We start from the raw sequence: 19,525 nt of genomic DNA on the forward strand, positions 1-19,525 counted from the left end.
AGAGGATCACACAGTTCAGGGTAGTTCGCGGTTAAGTCCTTGCCAAGAATTCAGAACGAAGTTGGTCGGACGAAAAGTTACTTTAAATAATGAAGAAGGACAAGCCCTCGGATTGGCAAAAGATTTCACACACTTTCACCGCGGCTGGACGAAACAAAAAACCGGGTTAGCACAGTACCGTTAGAGCAGAAGAATGCTGTAGTGGTGCAGACGTTCCTGGCAGGTCCTGCAGGCTCACGGTTCCTGAAGAGACAGTCGGACTGACAAGAAGGAGGAAGACTGGAGGGTCCTGCACTGCTGAGGGAAAAAACCAGCAGCGGAGCAGGTGCGCTCCTTAAAACCCAAGCAGGGTCAGATCCTCCTGGCTATCCGGTTCACTGTAGCTCTGTACAGCAAATTCGACCAGAGGAGGGAGGCCTGGTTCATAGTTTTGCAAACTGATTGGCCCCACCAGCTCAAGGGGAGAAGATTCCTTGCAGATCTTCCCTGTCGTTGAAGTTTGGAGATTCAGACCTGCAGCAGGGCTTCACCGGGAAGTTCAGTCGTGGTAAGGGTCCTCTTCTTCCAGCTTCTCTTCGGTTCTCTCATTCCCGTGGCGACTGACTTCCAAGCCCAAGAGACCTGCTTTTTATGCAGTTTTCCCCCATTCACACAGCCTGGCTGTCAATCACACAGAAGGGTGGCTATCCCGCCGGGACAGTCACCACAGCCAATCATACCAGAGTGGGACATGGGTGTCCAAGGAGACCCTGTGCAGGGAGTCTCAAACCTCTCCTTCACATCCTGTCCCCCTCAGACATTCAGGCGCCTAAGGAGGGCTTCTGTGCAGAAGCCTGCCAAAGGTCGGTGAACAAAGGAATCAAACCTGGTTAGGTGCGTAGAGAAAAACACAAAAAAGACTTTTACAAAAAGAAATGGTGACTAAACCCAGCGGGAATCATATAAAAATCTATATGGGCCAGTGGGTTTAAGTTTGAGGCTACTAAGATAGCCTAAAACACTACCAGGGCTATTTAAGATAACCGCGGTAGGAAAAATAGGTAGTTACCACTGCCACCAGCCAAATCTTAATGAAAAGGGAACGAAACAGTGTTCCATGAGAAACAGACAAAAAGGGATAAATATTAACCCTTTCCAGAACTCTATGTAAGATAGTTTGTCCTGGGTCTGTGAGTTAAAAGAGACTAATAAAGTCAATGGCAAATTTACATGTTCAGGGAGACAGTAGTCAGTCCCAGAAAATGGAGTCGGAGTTGGGAAGTCTGAAAAAGACAACCCTGTGCACTGCACTGAAGGTGCTGTGTAACACACATTAAAACGATGATGTCAATGGAGTAGGTGAAGCTCCACAGTCTATGAACATAAAAACATGTAAAACACACACAGCAAAACACATGTAAGAGTGGGAAAAAAGGCTCACACTCTTACCAGGTGAAAAAAATAAATCCTAGAAATCCAGCAAAGCTGCTGAGGAACTCAGTAGGTAAGGGAAATTAGCCATTCTGGAGAATTCTCCCGAACAATCTTTGATCTACATGATGCAACCACCTTGGCCGAATTCCTGACCGTGCACACCGTTTCGGTTGAGCAGGACTCGAATACGCAAAAAAACCAAGCTCCCACCGTCTGCGACTTTGGCTTTGGAGGACTGGTCTTGGTTGCAGGCCGCGGTATAGATGTTCTCAAAGATCAAGAAGTCTAAAAACATTCTCTAGGACTGGGAATGTACATTTACATCATGGAATGTCTGTGCTTTTTCCAATCTAACTAATGGGCTACACACATGGATGGGGGGCCGAATGTTTTTTTGCAAGAAACTATGGCCACTACTTCCTTTACTTTGCAGGGGTTCCATAATTACTGTAAGAACGCCATGGGCCCAAGGTGAAGTCCGTCTGGGAGGGCTCGCCCTTGCCATTGATTTGGGGTTGAAGTGCACCAATTATGAGATTTCCATCACCTTAGAGGGCTTCTTGGCAGTTAATATTGCCTTCAAGGACTTCCCGGAGGCCCTGCTATTGGTAAATATATACTGTGCTCTTGGGCCTCTTCTGGAAGGCCTTGATGGGCTCCTTAAAGGGTGGCTAGCGATGGCTAAAGGTACTATGATCATTTTGGGTGGAGACCTTAATGCCCGCTGTGGGGAGGGACGTACATTTCGAGATCTCCAGAGGTGGTCTTTCAATCCAACACTGGACCCCATAGACCCATCTTGCATCTGGTTAAACCATCTGCTTTATTGGGGCTTAGGCGTTTGTTTGCCCTATGCGGATCAATAGGGCACCTTTTTTACATGGTCTAGGGGCATTAAAGAATCCGGCACTGGCCACTTTTTTGTCTCTTCCCCCTAACTAACCTGTTGTAAACCGTTCACTGGGGGACCTCTTTTGGGTAGTGACAATGCTCCTATTTCTTTGATCCTGCATCTAAAACTGGAAAACTGCCCAACAGAAATGGCTTCCGCATTTGTCTCTGCAGATAGAGGTGGTTCGAAAGTTCAGTGGAATGCCTTTGATTGTAGGAAATGTGCTAACATCTACAGTCAAATGGTAACTAATGGTGATTGTCAGCACAGTAATACTGGGGTAGACTCCTTTAGTATTAAGATTCAACACTGCCTGTCTATCTTGTCAGATAAGGGAAAACCTATCTTTGGGAAGAAGCATCTTTATCACTATGATGCCACTATTGCCCAAGCAAAGACCCAAAAGAGGAAGGCTTTGCGCTCCCTTCGCTTAACCCCTCTTCCGATCCTACAATATGTGGTGGAAAAAAAAATTCAAGCTCACTATAGCAGGATTATTACTCACAGCAAAAGGCAAGCCCACATCGCAGTCAATCAGGCAATAATAAAATCTCTGGCATGCCATAACTATGTCAATTTTTGGTCAACTATAAGGCACCTATCTAAAGCACCTGTTGCCGACAGGAATTGTGATATTTCAGGGCATGTTTGGGTGGGCTATCTCCAGTAGTGAGCTAGAGTGTCAAATTTAAATATGGCCAAAAATGATTGGGGGGTTTGTCCTTGGGATGAGCGAAACGTCAGATGGACCATAGGGAAGGGCAGGGCATCTGCGGCCCCGGGACCGGATGGCATTCCGAAAATGCTTTTTAAGCAGGATATGTATGGGTGGGCCCATTGTTGAGTCTCTTTAATAACATCTATAGGCTGGCCATTATTCCCACCACTTGGAAGCAATCTATTATTATTATTCCCATCTTTAAGCAGGGCGATGTGTCTGATCCTAAGAACTATAGACCCATCTCCCTGCTAGATGCTTCCAGTAAAATGTTTGCCTCACTTCTCTTGAGAGACCTCTCTTACCATGTAAAGCAACACAACCTTTTGTCTAAATTTCAGGTGGGCTTTCGAGCGGGAATTGAGACCTCTTTAAACGGTACCGTTATTTCGCATTTCTCTGCAGCTGTGAAAAAGGGGGGTGAGCACAGTCTATATGGCGTCTATTGATATGTCCAGCGCCTTCAGTACGGTTAGCAGAGAGATTCTTTGGAGCAAGCTCCTTGATTGGAAGGTCCCGCTGAAGATTGTGCAGATTTTGGCATCATTGCACAGGGACTCGTCTCTGAGGGTTAGGTTGACCAGGGATGGGAAAATGTATGCCCCAGTCCTTACCTTTTTGGGGCTGAGGCAGGGTTGTGTGTTTGCGCCGACCCGCTTTAATTTGTACGTGCTGGACATTGCAGTCCTGTGGGTGGTGGGTAACACCAATCCGGGAAAAATTGGAAACTTCTTTTTGGATTGGCTCCTTCGTCAATGATATTATTCTATTTGCCAAACACCTTTTGGCCTCCACAGGAAACTGCAACTTTTCTTCCACTATGCAGTACAGAATAACCTCCAACCTGAGCAAAAATCTAAGGTCGTCATTTTTTCCTCTAAGAAAAGTCCCAAGACTTACTGCTGGAAGTTGGGAGACCAGCCTATACCAAGGGTTGCATCAATGAAGTGCCTGGGATTTAATCTCACAAATCAACTTTCCAGGGGGGCCTGGATAACCCTCTTTAAAGAGGTCTTTACCATTCTACTGGCCAAGATGAAACAAATGTATTCCCAACTATGTCACTATTCCCTGGTACCTTTGATTAGGTTCTACCTTCAAAACATCAAACCTGTAGTTCTTTATGGCTTGGTCATTGTCCCTTTCAACTTTGGTGCCCCACTTAATATCTTACAGGGGCAATTGTGGAAGAAAACATTGGATTCGAACAATTCTGTGCCAAATGCTGTGCTCAGACACGAGTTGTCCCTGGCAGCGAGAGCCTGATGGAAAAGATTGGCTGAATACGCAAAAATGCTGAGCCCACTGACAAATTCACTATATCAACCTCTAGGTGAATCGTCAAAAATGCAATCAGCTATCACCTTGACCCAGTTTAAGCATAATATGTATGATATACGCACTCGGATGGGCTTCTCCCTGGAAGAGCTAAGGGGGAGTTAAGTGTAAATTATACACTGTGGATTGGGCAGAAACCGCTGACTTATTGGGCTTTACGAGAGTATTCAAGGTTCAGAAGAAAGCAAGAGTTTAATCTTATTTGTTTGTTTGTTTGTTTATTGATTTATAAAGCGCACCTACCCCTTGCTCAAAGATTTGAGCCATTTACTTGCGTTTCCGTTTAAATCAGTTCACAACCTTGGAAAGGAGGATAAAGTGGGATAGGTCAGTAATTCACAACAACTGCAGATTTTGTAAGTCCAATACTGTTGAAACTCTAAAACATATCATTCTGACCTGCACTGGTTTGGGGCAGGCGCGGCTGCGCTATCTGGGCGAAGTGCTATTGACTGATATTTTCTGGCTCAGGTTTATGTGGGGAAATTCGGTAAAATTGATTTTACGGTTGCATGCATTCTTATGTGTTTTCTTGGGACAAATAGAATGATTGTTTAATCATTTTTTATCTTCTGTATAATTGATGAAATGTAATATTTCTTTTATGGTACTAAGACTATTTCTTTTTGCATATTTTTTGTATTTTCTTTTGTATTTGTGAAATGTCCATTTTTGTAGACAAAAGCACAATAAAAAAAAGAAAAAAAAGGAGAATCCAGCAGCAGTCGTAGCGTCACAGGGGTTACTTTAAGTGGTCTTGGGATCGCGTTTCACGTGCAGCCAATCTCAACATTCATGACAGGCATGTCTGCACCTCATTGTAATTCCGAACATTAGTTGCAGGACTTGAGGTTCAATGTTCGGTAACCAGTACTCGGCTTGTTATAGATGAAACAAGTGGCCCTATTAGCCCATTGGAAGGGATACAGGTGGATGCTGTCCAGGATTCCCTCATAGTAGCACCTAGTGATGTGAGGAGCTGTTATCTGCATGAGAATATTGGGTTGAGCACCTAAGCATGGAGGTGCCTCTTCCAGGGCATGCCAGGGTGACAGGGCTCCGACTATTCCCTTTGCTCATGTCAGGAAAAATTACTGCCGGGATGTGACTCTGTTGGACACTTTTGATTGGCCGTGCTTGATGAGTTGTCATCTCATCCCCCAGGACAGGGCTTTTCTTCTCAGTTCGCCATGTGCAGCAGGATGCCGCGGTTGTGGTGCATGTGGTCATGTCGGATCTGTATGCGCAAAGCTCCTTGAGTTGGTGAGCCTGCTCATTCTTGCAGGTGTTTCTGTTTGATATGTGTGTGAGTTGGGGATATTCCCAATTCCATGAGGAAGCATTATCTTTCACGTGGTAGCAGGCACGTGCAGGGGCAACATAACTGTTTGATGCCCCTCAAATATATCACTTTATAATAATGCTTTTGTGTGTGTATTTTACATTGTCCTTATGTCTGTCCGAGGTGTGCATTGTTTTCTTAACATCATAGTGCATTTGCTTGCATTGCTGGATTGATCCTGGCAAAAAAATTATTTTGCAATACAATATTTGCACTGTTAATGTCTGGTGTGTTGCTTGAATTAATTCATTTGTGAGAAACTGCACATTAAACATATTTAGAGGCATCTTTTAAATGAGGTCATGTTTAAATGGGTTGTGTGGTACATTCACAGCTGTGCTTCCCATTGTTTTGGGTTGTTGGTCCTAATACATAATAGATTCACAACTAATAGAACATCAATTTTATAATCACAACGGGTACATGTACAGGATATTTTTTTTTACAAATGATCCAATAGATGTTACATTAATATGTAACAAGATTAATTAAATATATTAAAGTGTTGAGCAGTTAACTTGTTTCATCCTAGCATTTCTTCGGGATTGTATATATTTTCAACTGCTTATTATTTTACTCAATGTGTGTTCATTGAGTGAATCGGAGTGTGTCTTTGCACGTTACGAGTTTGTTTCTGTGGATGTTCATCCAGGATAAATGCTCTTAGCACAATCACAGTTTGGCGAATGGGTCTGTACTCCATGTTGGGGAGACGTTCGACTTTGGGGCCAGTTGCATTTGTTGGATTGGTTTTGTCACTTTGGGATGTGCATGTGGTGATGTTGATGAGGCGGTAGTCATGGGAAACTGGGCACTTAGAGGTTTGGCGACTACAGCCTAATCGTGTGCAACCTTCCGCCTTTCAATAATCGTTTGGGAAGCCCATATTTCCTGTACTTGGCCTCCGGCACACAGTTACGGATGCTGTAGTCACACATTTTGCCAACTAGAGGTTTCCTTAATCTGGCCCAAAGGTCTGAGTTCTTGTGGTCCAGCCATGCACAAGAAATCGATCAGCACAGCAGTAAGTATTGATGGTGGAGGGATTCAATATATGATTTGGCATTTATAACGCGCCTATACACAAGTGTATCGAGGCGCGAAAATCCAGTTCAGCTTTGTGTTCTTGGGAAGAAAATACATCCAGAGCTCTTGTGCGACAACCAAGGTGAGGAATGGAAGCAAACAGGCCTGGGAAGTGAATGTATTATGTATTTGCAGTGCATTCTAAGTTTACATGCTCCATCATGAAATATGAAGCACAACAACGTGCAAGAGATTTTCTTCATTCATGCAGGGTCCTCGTTAGGGTTTATCCTCATCCTCTCCCCTAGCTATACGGCAACCGTTCTACTTTCCTCAAACTGAAAAATCACATTTTGAACTTAGGTATCTACTTGCCAACTGTAACTTCTATGCTTGGAGTTCATGTCTGTTGAACTTATTCGGTTGATCTTAGGCCTCAAGTGCTTTTTAGTAACCTAGAGGAGGTTGTGTTTTCATTATCTCACCTGTTTTATTTAATGTCTATGGTCAACCTCGGACCAGGCTCATCTCCCACGGTTTCCTGTGTTACTCCTCTGCTGATAACACCCAGATTCTTGTCCACCTGGACCTTAACCTTCCTGAGAGGCCACCAATTTCAGGGTCTGCTAGGAGACTGTGGGAGAATGGATGCAGAATAACTGGCTCAAGTTGAATGGTGCTAAAACTGAGGTGTTGGTGTTGGGACCGTCTGCTGCTTCTGTTTATGGACTTCTGATTGCTGACCTCTTTCTTTGGGTCCTCTCCTTGTCCCCATCACTGTGGTAAAGGATATGGGGGTAAACATTTCCTCTACTCTGTCCACGGAGCACCAGGTCAGTGCCATTTGCCAAAGTGTCTTTTTCCAGCTCAAACTTCTCAGGAAAGTTCTTCCATTCATTCTGGCTCAGGCTAGGGCTCCAGTGATGGTGATGCTGGTTACCTCCTCAATCGACTACTGCAACTCTTTATTCTTAGCTCAGCCCCTTCAAAACCTGGCCGCTTGATTGGCCACCTGCACCCTGCACCGGGCCCACATCTCCCCTGTTTTATATCTTCTCCACTGTCTGCCGGTTAAACAATGTCTCTTGTTTAAGTCCACCTGCGTTGCTTGGTCTGGGGCCCGAGTATGTGCAGGTCTTCGGTCCAGGGAAAGGTCATGCATTCTGCGTAGGCCTGCCTTCTGTGAGTCCCTAGGGTCAGACATTGTTGGACTGGGGGTTGTGCTTTCTTGGTGGCGGCTGCTGTTCTTTGAAAAGCCCTACCTCGTGCCATGCGTTCCTTACCTAACCGCCTGGCATTCCGCCATGCCCTAAAAACCTATCTATTCTAAATCCGTGTTTCCCTCATGCCTTGCTCTTGGGTAGAGACCATGATATCCCTGTGGTGAACGCACGCGTTACAAATTAAATTTAGCATAACATAACATTATGTTCCTAAGAGGCAGTGCAGATTTGCCTCAATAAATGTTGCTTTTTTAATAAAACAATACAAATGTTAAAGTTAATGCTAGAGCTATAAAGTTGGTAAGTACACCTCAAAATGACTGTCATTTTCCAAGTTATTAACAAAAATGGTTCAAGAGCAACAGGTCTACTGCACCACCATAGGAGGGTTCTGAACTGCATTCATGTTTGTACTCTTTATGTAATCGTTTTCATGGAGTTTCACAAAGCTGGTGGAGGAGCAGGGGCTCAAGTGCACATCCGGTTAGTTAAATGAGCTTGTGATATTGCTTCTCACTGTATTGTACTGAACAGCTTTTCTGAAGTAGAAAGACATACAGTTAGGGGGACCACTCACTCCACTCATTGCCAATGGAGGCCCGAGTGTGGCTTGAGTCAAATGTGTGGCTCTGTCTCTAGGTTGTGTGCCAATCAGGAGCCAGAGCAGAGCCTAGCCAAGCATTCAGTTGCCTGCCCTTTTCTTCCATCCTGCCCTTTCATGCTCAGCAGAGAAGTTTGCCCATCCTACCTGACCATGGACACTTCATGTACACTTAATGTTCCCATATTCAAAAGTTAAAAATGGACTGAGGTGTAGCCAGGATTGTTTAACTATTGGGGCCTGAAGTTCATGTAGTTGAGCCCGCCACAGTGACATTAACACCTGTAAATGCCCACACAGCACTGCTCTCTGGCACTACCCTGTCTAGCCTCTGCTTGGACCTGGTACAGCTCGTAGGTGGCCAACGCAGGAAAGCCCCCCACACCCTAACATGCTCCGTTGATGCAGGGGGGCTTTTCAAATGTATGCATGCATTCCAGGTTAGTCCAGTGTTCACTTCGGAATATGGGGAACATTAACGTGCACATGAGTGTGCCTGAAGCGTAAATGTGAAGAATCCTTGGAATCACGTACACGGCTGCAATGAATGCCTCAGAAGTTCAGCATGGAGTCCATGGCAGCCCTTCCTGAGGACTGGTGGCCGCCATATATGAGGATGGACAAACAATGTCAGCATCGCGTTGCCAAGTGTCAGGGGCAATAGCTTCCATTTCCACTTTTGAACTGATAGAATTCTGGGTCCACTTAATAATGCAGTGCATCAGTGATGCATGGATTAATGTACAATCAATATATAAAAAGTGTAACATTAGTTTATTAATGAGTATCTGATTGCTAATTATTATGTAATGTATGCATCACTTCTGGCTTCAGGGTCATTCTATAAATAATGATAGATTCCGCAGGTTTAGAGAGGTAATCCCATTTAATGGGGTCTACTACTAACTCTTAAGATCACCCATGATCCCCTCGCCCTCGCCATGCGTCTTGCTATGCATGCAGCAGTTATGGCGGATGTGGCAATTACACCGTTCAGGGGGTGGAGCAGCAATGCAATGTTTATGTGGAAGGCATTACCAAGACAGAACATGGGTCTCTCTTGCTGGCATTGTAGCCTGTCTCCCGCAGTCTTCTTTTAGGGTGTGGAGCACGGAATGGACCGCTCAAGCGTGTCATTTTATCGTTGCAGGTCACTGACTTTCTCCTTCGTGAATATGGCGGCGAAGGGGTTAAACTGATGCTGTCTGAATATAAAGAGATATTTGATGCAGTGCCTTTCGTAGATAAAACAAGGTAAGAAAGTAAAACAGTGTGCAGTTTGGAGGTTGGAGAGCTAGGCATCACTCAATGCACTAAATGGTCTAACGCCAAGAAAATCGGAAGGCAAATTAACAATAGGAATACCAGCTCCATGGTTGTATGTCTTGTACCAGGATCCCGTATGCAATCATTCATCAACACCATACTGTGGGGCTGAATACACTAACTAAATACCTTGAAATAGTGCAAGGGGAACACAAGGTGCACAAGTATAGTGCCCTCATTCACTACATCCATTACTTGCTTTGTTCCTCACTTTAAAAACAAACATTGGCAAAACCAACACTTTGGCCTTTTCTGTTCTCATGGGATAGACATTTGCAAGGCACTGCCATGTTTATTGCACCAGCAAAACAATTACAACTGCAATTAAGCCATTACCTCTTAGAAGACTGTATAGAAAAACCACTGGCAGGCCACAGTTTGATGTTACTGCTTGATAAAGCTTGTTCAAAGGGTTTCATGTATAATTCTGCATTTGCAAACGTGGAATGATCACTATTTGGGGGCAAGTTAACCCCACACCGTGAATCTCCTGCCACTTCCCTTCGCCACCTCAAACATTCCTCCTCCTCCCCCACACAGACGCACAAAAATACAAACACGCACAGACACACACACACAGCACCTGCCTAGGATGCCCACAACTTCCCTCCTCTGGCCTAAGCATGCCTGTTAGCCCCTACACACACTTGTGTTCTGCGAGGGATGTGGCAGTTCGATTTAGAAAGACAGCTCTGGGCCGCCCCAGAGCAGTCTTTCTAAATTGACTTTTTTTCAAAATTTGTAATGAGATTTCTCTCACCAAATATTGCTCAAAGAGATCATAGGGGAATGCGGTTTAGGTAGGAAGTGGATGGTAATGGGTGGGATCGGCTATAGAGATTAACATGATCATGGAGAGTCAATAGGTGGATAAATAACACCCAGAAGCTGTTAGTCCAACTTCAAATGCCATCTCCCTCCTAGCTGTACTCCAATGCAGTAGTTTTGGCCTCTTGGGTGCATTTTAGCACCACCTAATAGCCAAAACTAAAAATTATGCTGGCTAGTACTATATAAGAACCACAACTACAGCACTACACAACTTGGGAAATAAGCAGCGCTCAGATACCTGAAGGTTCATAGCGCTATATAAATGTCCAAACAAACAAACAACTGAGCTGTAAATCAATGATCGAGTGATACAGTTCCTGTAGGGGAGTACAGTGTTTATGCTCACCTGGCCTCCCTCATTTAAAAACTCACTAATACAAGGAAGGGAATAGGTGACTAAACTGGCTAGACAATATTTAAATTCCACAGATCGTAAATATCCACCTGACTAAATAGTGCACACCCTTATTTATTTGTGTTTATTTATTGAGCATTCTTATGGTGCCTCTACAGCAGAAAGTGTTTTAAGGCGCAACAAGACAAAAGAGGGGAGGCGGGACATAGGAGAAAACAACAATAACGGTCCTACTAGGCCTTGTGACATTCAGATCGTTTAAGTGCTCATCTGCAGCAAGCACTGAGAAGGGCAGAAAAGTAGCAGATGGAACAGAGTGCAGATGTCCACATTGATGGGCACCTCCAAGAAATGGGGAACAGGTCCTGCAATAGTACAGGTAAGGTGAAAGGAGGTAAGAAGAGGGAGTATCTCCTCAGGCTGAGTCCTTATGTGACTGGTCTAGTGGTGGCAAGCTCACCATCACACAGTCTGCGGTAAAGGCCTGTACTGAATGACATCATAGAATGACAGTTGGATTCCCACCACAGGAAACCATGTAAAAGGACACAGAGACACACAACTTGACAGGTGGACAGGGTTTAAAAGTGTGGGTAAAGGTTTTCTTTGTTTTTAGCTGCATGTGTACCATTCTGATGAGGGGGAAGGAGGAGTTCCCTTACAAGCTCCACATTTTGGCATTTTAATGTTTAACGTTTGAATAGTTTCTAAAGGACAGTATTTCCTAATGTCAGGGTCCATGCGAGGGGAGCCTGGAGCTTATACGAAATCTGGAGGTGCAGGCTTCCCGTCCCAAGATGGCCGCCGTGCACCTCACACACACGTCTGAGGCTGCCAATCCCACGCTACGTGTTCCTGGAAGATATCAGCCACCCGGAACCACGGCTGGTCGCATCTTAACGCTCTGCCCTTCTATGAGCGGATACTTGAACTGCCAGTGTAAGTAGCCCTGGCTACCTACTCTTTAGGACCTGCTACTCTGTTCCTCGCTCCCTGTGCATGTTTCCTGGTCCTAGAACCTCTTCTTCGTTTCTCCTCTACCCCTTCCTTCATGCTGATCATCCTTAGTAGGATCCTGTCCCCTGTCAGTCTGCTGGCCCCTTCCTCCCAAGTAATGCTTCTCGTCACCTGGGGCCCTCACCCATCTTCCTGGAGCAGCTGTATTCTTCACTTCGCCCATCTTCCTGGTGCTGTTCTATTTTTCATTTCTGGAGGTTTTTTCCTGTTCTCCTTTTTTTTCCTCCTTCTTCCTGCCATCCGTGAGGTCACTTTGGAGAATTTCGTTCCTTCTCTAGTTAGAGTGGCGTCCAGGAGGGACAGACCTTACCTCAGCCAAACCCACCATCAACTGAGCGAGGAGGTAAGGCCTGTCGCTGACACCTTACTGTGAAGAGTAACAAGAACATTTGAAGATAACTGCATTGTGTTAGCTGTTTGTTCTTAAATTTCTTTTGCATCAGATTTGTTGGTGTTGTTTGTTTATTAATTTATAAAGCGCACCTCACCCTTAGGTATCTGGGCGCATTACAAGATAGCTGTGATGAAAAATTGTTACACACATATAATCCAGTCAAGTGTAGATGATACAGTAACAATAATTACAAAAAGTACAATAAACAGATATATACAGAAAAGTGTACAAGACAGGCAAAGTACAGAGATATCTACAGGTGCAGGGAAGCAAGTACGTTACAAGGGAGAGGCGATTAGTTCCTCTGTGTGATACAGGTCCCTGTTTAAGGCAAAGAGGATGCTTCACAACACGCTTTGACAAAACCAATAGTTTGGGCTTTTGTTGTGGCAATGTATAGACATTTGCAATGCATTCATCATTTGACAGTTATTGGCACCCTAGCAAAATCTACCACCATTAATGTCTGCGATACTCACATTGTAAGCCACTTCTTGAGAGCACATGCATGTTTTTGTCCTCAAAAGCCCAGGTACTCGCACCATTGCCAAGCTTTGCTATCAAACTTTCCCTCATTCATTTTATTACCCATGATACTGACATCTTTGGGAAGATCTTATTAAAAAGTGATTGGGTGTGGAAAAATACCTTCACAACCGCGGCATAACTTTATACTGTAAGGGCACACCCTGGTTTCAGGGTGTCTCGGCAGCATGTACTCGCAGTATTCTGTTTTCTGAGTGTGCAAGTTCGCATTGCACTATTTTACATGTAGAATAATACACACAGCACAGACTGTCTGGGAAGATGTAATTAATCTAGTTGATACCATCGGGCCTCCACCACATACATAGAAAATTTGCTACTGAGCATGGAACTGGCATTCCTGTAATTGTGGAAATATCCATGCTAAACTCCAAACAATTAGCATGGCCAATTTATGTGTAAGACCTTGCAAAGTCAGTGAGCTGGACCTCATGTTATCCCAAATGGAAATGACACTAAGGGGACATACACAGAAGGGAATTCCTGGCTTGACTATCTTTTGCAGAGACAACTACAGTTGAATGGGGAGGTGAGGATGATGCAATGTGGAACATGAATTGCATCCCGAGGATCCAGATGACACACCATCATTTCCCCAGAATTGATAAAAGCAGAGAACAAATTGGAAACATTCTACAAGAGAGAAAAACTCATAGCAGCAAATAATACATGTGATAATAGTGATGTAAACATGTTAACTTACATTGCGTAAGAGCAAATCCTGTCATTGAATACACCCTAGTAAGAATGGTAGAGTGGCACCAGTTTGAAAATCCAGATCAAAATTAAGGCAAGGAGAGAAAAAGCAGACCCAAGAATTCAGAAGACCTACTATCCTCATAACATTAGACTATAGAGGAGCAGCTGTATACCTCTGTCGGAGGCCCCGCCCCCTTCCTTCCCTATATTGGAGACATGAGACTGTGCCGTATTTGACACCAGCCGTTGTACCAATACCACTGCAAGTGTTTGGAAGAAGGTACCCATTGAGAGAACCTTATTGAATGTATCCCTGAAGTGATGATAACCTGCGGGAAGAAACTTCCTGAAGGAATATGAGAAAGAACAAAGAAAAGGAGCAAGTGACGTCATACAAAGTATACACAACGTCCCAAGATACTGGCAGAAGATGATGTATAGCTCTTAAAGAAACTAATAACGAAGTAAAGAATCAAGTGAACTTTCAAATATAAAAGAGGAAGATCACACGTGCACGAAGGGCTGCAGAAAAACAACTGTTCAATAAAGGGGGCAGACGCTGAAATGCAAGGTAGATTAAGTAATCGTAGAAGTTGGCTATGAGTAGTGAATAGAATGCAGGCGAGGCCGCCATTGTACAGAAACTGGACATTGATATCATGAATATAGTAAGCTAGAACCCATGAAGCGGGAATGTAAAACTGTGTCGCAGCAAGAATAATCGGCTCGTGGAGATGCATGGCGAGGTTGTCTGGCCTAGAGTCAAGACTGAAGTAACCAAGGTCAGCCATCTATTCTGGAAAGGAGCGAGCGTGCAGAGGATGAATCTTCCCCTGTTAAGGTGCAAAGAAAGAACACCAAGGCTGCCAAGTTTTATTCATTTAGAGCATTTAAAACCTGCAAAATGGACCAAATTGTGGTCTCCTGTCAAGTGAGCCAAGGATGGAAAAAGAGTTCGAACTTGAAGTCCCAGACACGATAGCGAGTGCCCTCACTCCTGTGCATTCCCAAAGATGAGGATAGTCTGAAAGGCCAAGTAGAAAGACAATTTCATGGCAGAAGGCATGGGCGATGAGAGATGCTGGGCTAATTGGGGGTGGGTAGGTCCATGCCCTATCTCCTTGCACCTGGGTCTGGGCTTACGTGCTGCTAAGTGAACCGAATGTTCCAGACATGGCACGAGCGTGCCAACCAATTATGTTAGTCCGTATAATGAAGGACCATATAGTTTGAAGACCAAAGAGAAACTGTGTATCTAATGTTTCTGAAATTACATGTCTTTTAGAGGTAGGCCTAAGTTGTCCATATGATAACGGACAAGCAATAACAATCCTAGCTCCTATGGAGAAGTATACTTAGATGTCTCCCTTAATCAATCCCGACACTTGATAGGTTTTCTTCACTATTGCCACATAGTATGCCGTCGCTCTGATGTATTTTTCGTATACAAACCATATTTTGTGTAGAGATCATTGAGAGACTGAGCGTACGTCTGTTGATGTTCGTTGTAATCTCCCAGTTTTAGATAATTGTTAATAAAACAGTACTTTGCCATCTTCCTGAGTTGGTTCTGTTATTTTGAATTCAGAATTACTCTGGTGTGATCCCATCCGTTACATATGCACATTCCTAAAGGTCCTTAAACTCACGACAAAATTGGAATCAGATGGAATGAAGATCTAGAGTTAGAGATAAACACACAGCCGGAGGTGGAACAAATAAAATGTTTGAAACCAGTAATGTTTTAGGGACACCACACTGGAGTCCTCAAATAGCTCAGGCAAGATCCATCAGTATGACAACATAAGTATGTAATTTCAGTCCTTGGTAACAAAGAACGGGAGAGAAGGAAGAGCCCTAGTAAATAAGAATAAGCCAATAAAAAGAATGAGCTTTTGATTGATCACACTGAAGGATACAAACGATTTCGACTGAACTATTGAAATAATAATGTATACAGAATTTATGAAAGTAAAAAAAAAAAAGTAATGTCTACAAAAAAGAGGTTTCTCTTGAAAAAAACAGCTAAGAAAAATGACAGAATACAACTCAGGAGACAGGATTGGGATATGACAACGTAAACATGGAAGCAAAAATCTCAGAATAAGATTGGTGGAAAGCTAAGAAGAGGTGCACTCACATGTTAAAATCTACCAATCTCAAAGGCATCCATGTTGGAACTTATATCGATCATTTACATTTTTTCTTTCGGTGGGTCTTAACTTACATTTCGTGAAAATAATATCTGCCAACCGCAGGGTTCCCCAACTGCCATCTAACGATGATCTAATCTGCTGTGCGATCGACCTTAGGTCAAGTACCCTCCCGGCAATATATGATAGCAAGCACCCCTCTGTGTAACACCAGCAGCACAGAACGCTTTGCAGTGCCCTTTATCATGACAATGGTGCATGATGGAGACAAACGTACTTTGTAAGCAATGCAATGGCGTGCCTCCATGGAAATGCACAAGACCCCCCTGCATGTAATAATTATGAACAACCCCTTTCTCCTTGAGACTTTTATTGTTTTTCCTCACTTCGTATTCAACCAATTTATTTCAGGCCTTCAAGACACAAACCTTGCGTTGTATACAGCTACCTACTCCACCATTGCCTGCAACACAAAAGGGTAATTCCACTACTTCAGATGGCTCTTGGCTATATGGACTTTACATTCCTATAAGGCCGGGTATACAAAAGCATTTATCATTGGGAAAACTCCATCGAAAAATGCTTTTTAAATCAGTCATATGTTTCTTCAAAGGTTTATTATGCAATTATGTGTGTCTATAGATGTAGCATTTCCCTTTAACCAAAATGGTTTAATTAAGTAGGTTTTTTAACTCAATATGGACTTTACCATCTTTTTCTCAAACGAGTTAGTTGACTTACTTTACTGTATTCTTTAAAATGAGTTTTAGAAGAGCTTAGCTATGGTGGTCAAGTCTAGTAATCATCTACAAAGACAACGCATATGAGAGAGAACTTGTGCATTGGATGAGATACATCGACGATGTATTAATAATATGGAAAGGTACAACCTCAGACTTTACAGACTTCAAAGACAGAATCAATCAAAATCAAATGGGAAGACAATTTACAGGCAACTGCAATGAGACAAGCATAGATTTTCTCGATCTCACTATATACATTGACCACAATCAGATCAGAACCCGTACATACCGGAAACCAACGGAAGTGAATTCAACTCTCCACACAGGGAGCTGCCACTATAGCTGCCACTATAGACCAACAATCTTGAACATACCTACAGGTGAATTTATAAGAGCAAGAAGAAATTGCCAAACAAATGAACACTTCGAGAAGGAATGCACTCTATTAACATCCAGGTTTCTGGAAAGAGGTTATACAAAACAATGTGTCAAAAGAGCATTAGAAAAAAGCTCAACACTAACCCAAGAGCATACCTTAACACCAAAGACTAAAGGGATGGAGCAACCAACGATAGGCTTTATCACCAAATACACTAGTGACCACAGAAATTTGTACAAAATACTAGCAAAACACTGGCACCTTCTCAAACTGGACGAGAACATTGCGAATAATGTGGACGATAAACCAAGGATTATATACAAAAAGGCACCAACCATAAAGAACAAATTGAGCCCATCAAACTTACCAGACCTGACTGGGGAAGAACCAACGAACTGGCTTAAAGCATCTACAAATGGCTTTAGAAAGTGTGGTACATGCACAATGTGCAAATTTGCACACAACAAAACTGACACATTTACTGGCACTAATAATAAAACACTGAAGATTTTACAACCAATCAACTGCAGATCAAACTATGTAGTGTATGGAATTATATGTATTTGCAATTTGGTCTACATTGGTAGCACAATCAGAGAACTTAGGCTACGAGTCAGAGAACATCTAGCCAAAATTGGCAGCCAAGATCCGAGACTACCATTGGCAGCAAAAACATGAGATGGCTAATAAAGCTGAATTACGATTTATTGGCCTTGAGAAGATCTCAATAGGCAGAAGAGGTGGAAATAAAGAAAAGAAACTAAGACAAGCGGAAGCGAGAATCATTTGCAAACTGAACTCTACAGTACTTGGATTAAACACGGACAATGAAATGGTGTCCTTTCTTTAGAGGACCCATTTACTTATCTCTCTGGACAGGTTTCAGTACGGCACTCTAGCATTGTATTTTCATATGAGAATTGTAATGCTCCTACTGGCACTCATAGTAAGTGACAACAGTTACACGAATAATATTAGACAACGAACCTTAAGCGGTTACTTGTCTAAATAATAATCCATTAAATGAGACTAGAACCCATTATTAACATGCATTCAACCATTACGTAATTGTAAAAAATACGGGTTTCTTAAAAAGTTTCGTTAGTATTTAACATTGTTAATTTAATTTCGGAATGATGCAGTACATGGCATAGTAAGTTTTAGTAATTTCTGAAAATACATCAAAAGATATGGTGAATGAAATTGAACACAAAACATGCCCAAAATACACTAGAGTAACGTTACAAACACTAGCTTAAAATGGCCGCCATGAGAACATAGGAGAAATGCTGTCATTTAATTAGAAAACGGACCAGGGCTAGGATCTGTTTCCATGACAACACGAACACAATAATGAGGGACTAGGCACTGATCACTGCCCCCTCAGGAGAATCCACGGCACGCGATTAGACATGAGAATAAGGCTGTCAGGTAAGAGACCGTCCTGCAAGTGTAGCACACGCTGCGCTTGATAGAAATGCCTGCCGTGCCTTCGGGACTAAGATATAAACGCTCGACAGCATTACTATTGTCTTGCCGTGCGCGGCGTTAACGTGCGCACAGGTTTTCTTATCAGAGCATTTATAAAAGCCAGAATACATAGTCAGTTAAGAATGATTTGAAAACCTTAATTAGTACTTCTATAAAAGGAATAAGATATGGAAAGGCAATGAAAGGGCATTATTTTCTCAAAAATGTATGTATGAAATTGATGGATAACGCACAGGATTACTAATAAGGCACTTAAAGTAATGGATACTTAAGAACATCCTCACAATATTTTAACGCTTAAGAGTTAAAAGAAACACATTTACCTTGGGGAGTTACAGAATTACTATCTTGCAATATTAGGTGATGCCTATGGTGAGCCAACACACATAATTGGAGGTGACATCTTTGTTTGATTTGTATTTTTTCTAAGGGATCTAACCCGAGACTCGAAGAGACACTACTATTTGCTTTAACCCATAAGGGGCAGTAGATGAAAATAAGGTAAAAGAGACAACTTGAATCCAATTTTCCTTGATTTTTGATGTGACACTACATGTAGCATTGACTAACGAAAATGTGGTTTTGCCTACCTCTTGACCCCCAACATTCCTTCCTATTCCCCACTCCTTTTTTTGTCTGGCATTTTGGTTTACTTTGATTTAATAACTTGTTATTTATTATGGTTTGCTTTAACCCATCAACTACTGTCATAATTGGTCAAACATGTGAATGAACATTTGTTATTTTTTAATTTTGCTTTCATATAATTTTGAAAATATATTCATAATTTTGTGACCATTTTTTTTGATTGATATATAAAATCAGCCCTGATTTGAGAAAGGCCCAAGAGGGACCGAAACACGTGTCATCACAAAGGGCATCAATATAATAAAACGCTTGTTGAAAAAACTGGGCGCAGTCTCAACTTGGGATCTTTTCTTTTTCTTTAAAATGATATTGTAAAATGAACTTTGATTTTACATATAATAGATCATTTTTTTCTTTTTTCTACAGTTCTTCTTTTCGTTTTTCAATCCA

The 19,525-nt window shown here is 42.7% G+C and overlaps 1 protein-coding gene across 3 annotated transcripts in view; it reads left to right on the forward strand.

Annotated features, from left to right (window-relative positions):
- LOC138488704 (putative methyltransferase DDB_G0268948) overlaps positions 1-19,525 on the forward strand; it is a 504,586-nt gene that overhangs the window by 233,822 nt on the left and 251,239 nt on the right. For all 3 annotated transcript variants that reach the window (XM_069615945.1, XM_069615946.1, XM_069615944.1), the window contains one exon: positions 9,704-9,807. In XM_069615945.1, the coding sequence (XP_069472046.1) occupies positions 9,704-9,807 (104 nt within the window). The remainder of the gene's footprint in view (positions 1-9,703; positions 9,808-19,525) is intronic.

The sequence above is a fragment of the Ambystoma mexicanum genome, chromosome 9 (genome assembly GCF_040938575.1).
Source record: "Ambystoma mexicanum isolate Mex_15411 chromosome 9, UKY_AmexF1_1, whole genome shotgun sequence".
Classification (NCBI taxonomy): domain Eukaryota; kingdom Metazoa; phylum Chordata; class Amphibia; order Caudata; family Ambystomatidae; genus Ambystoma; species Ambystoma mexicanum.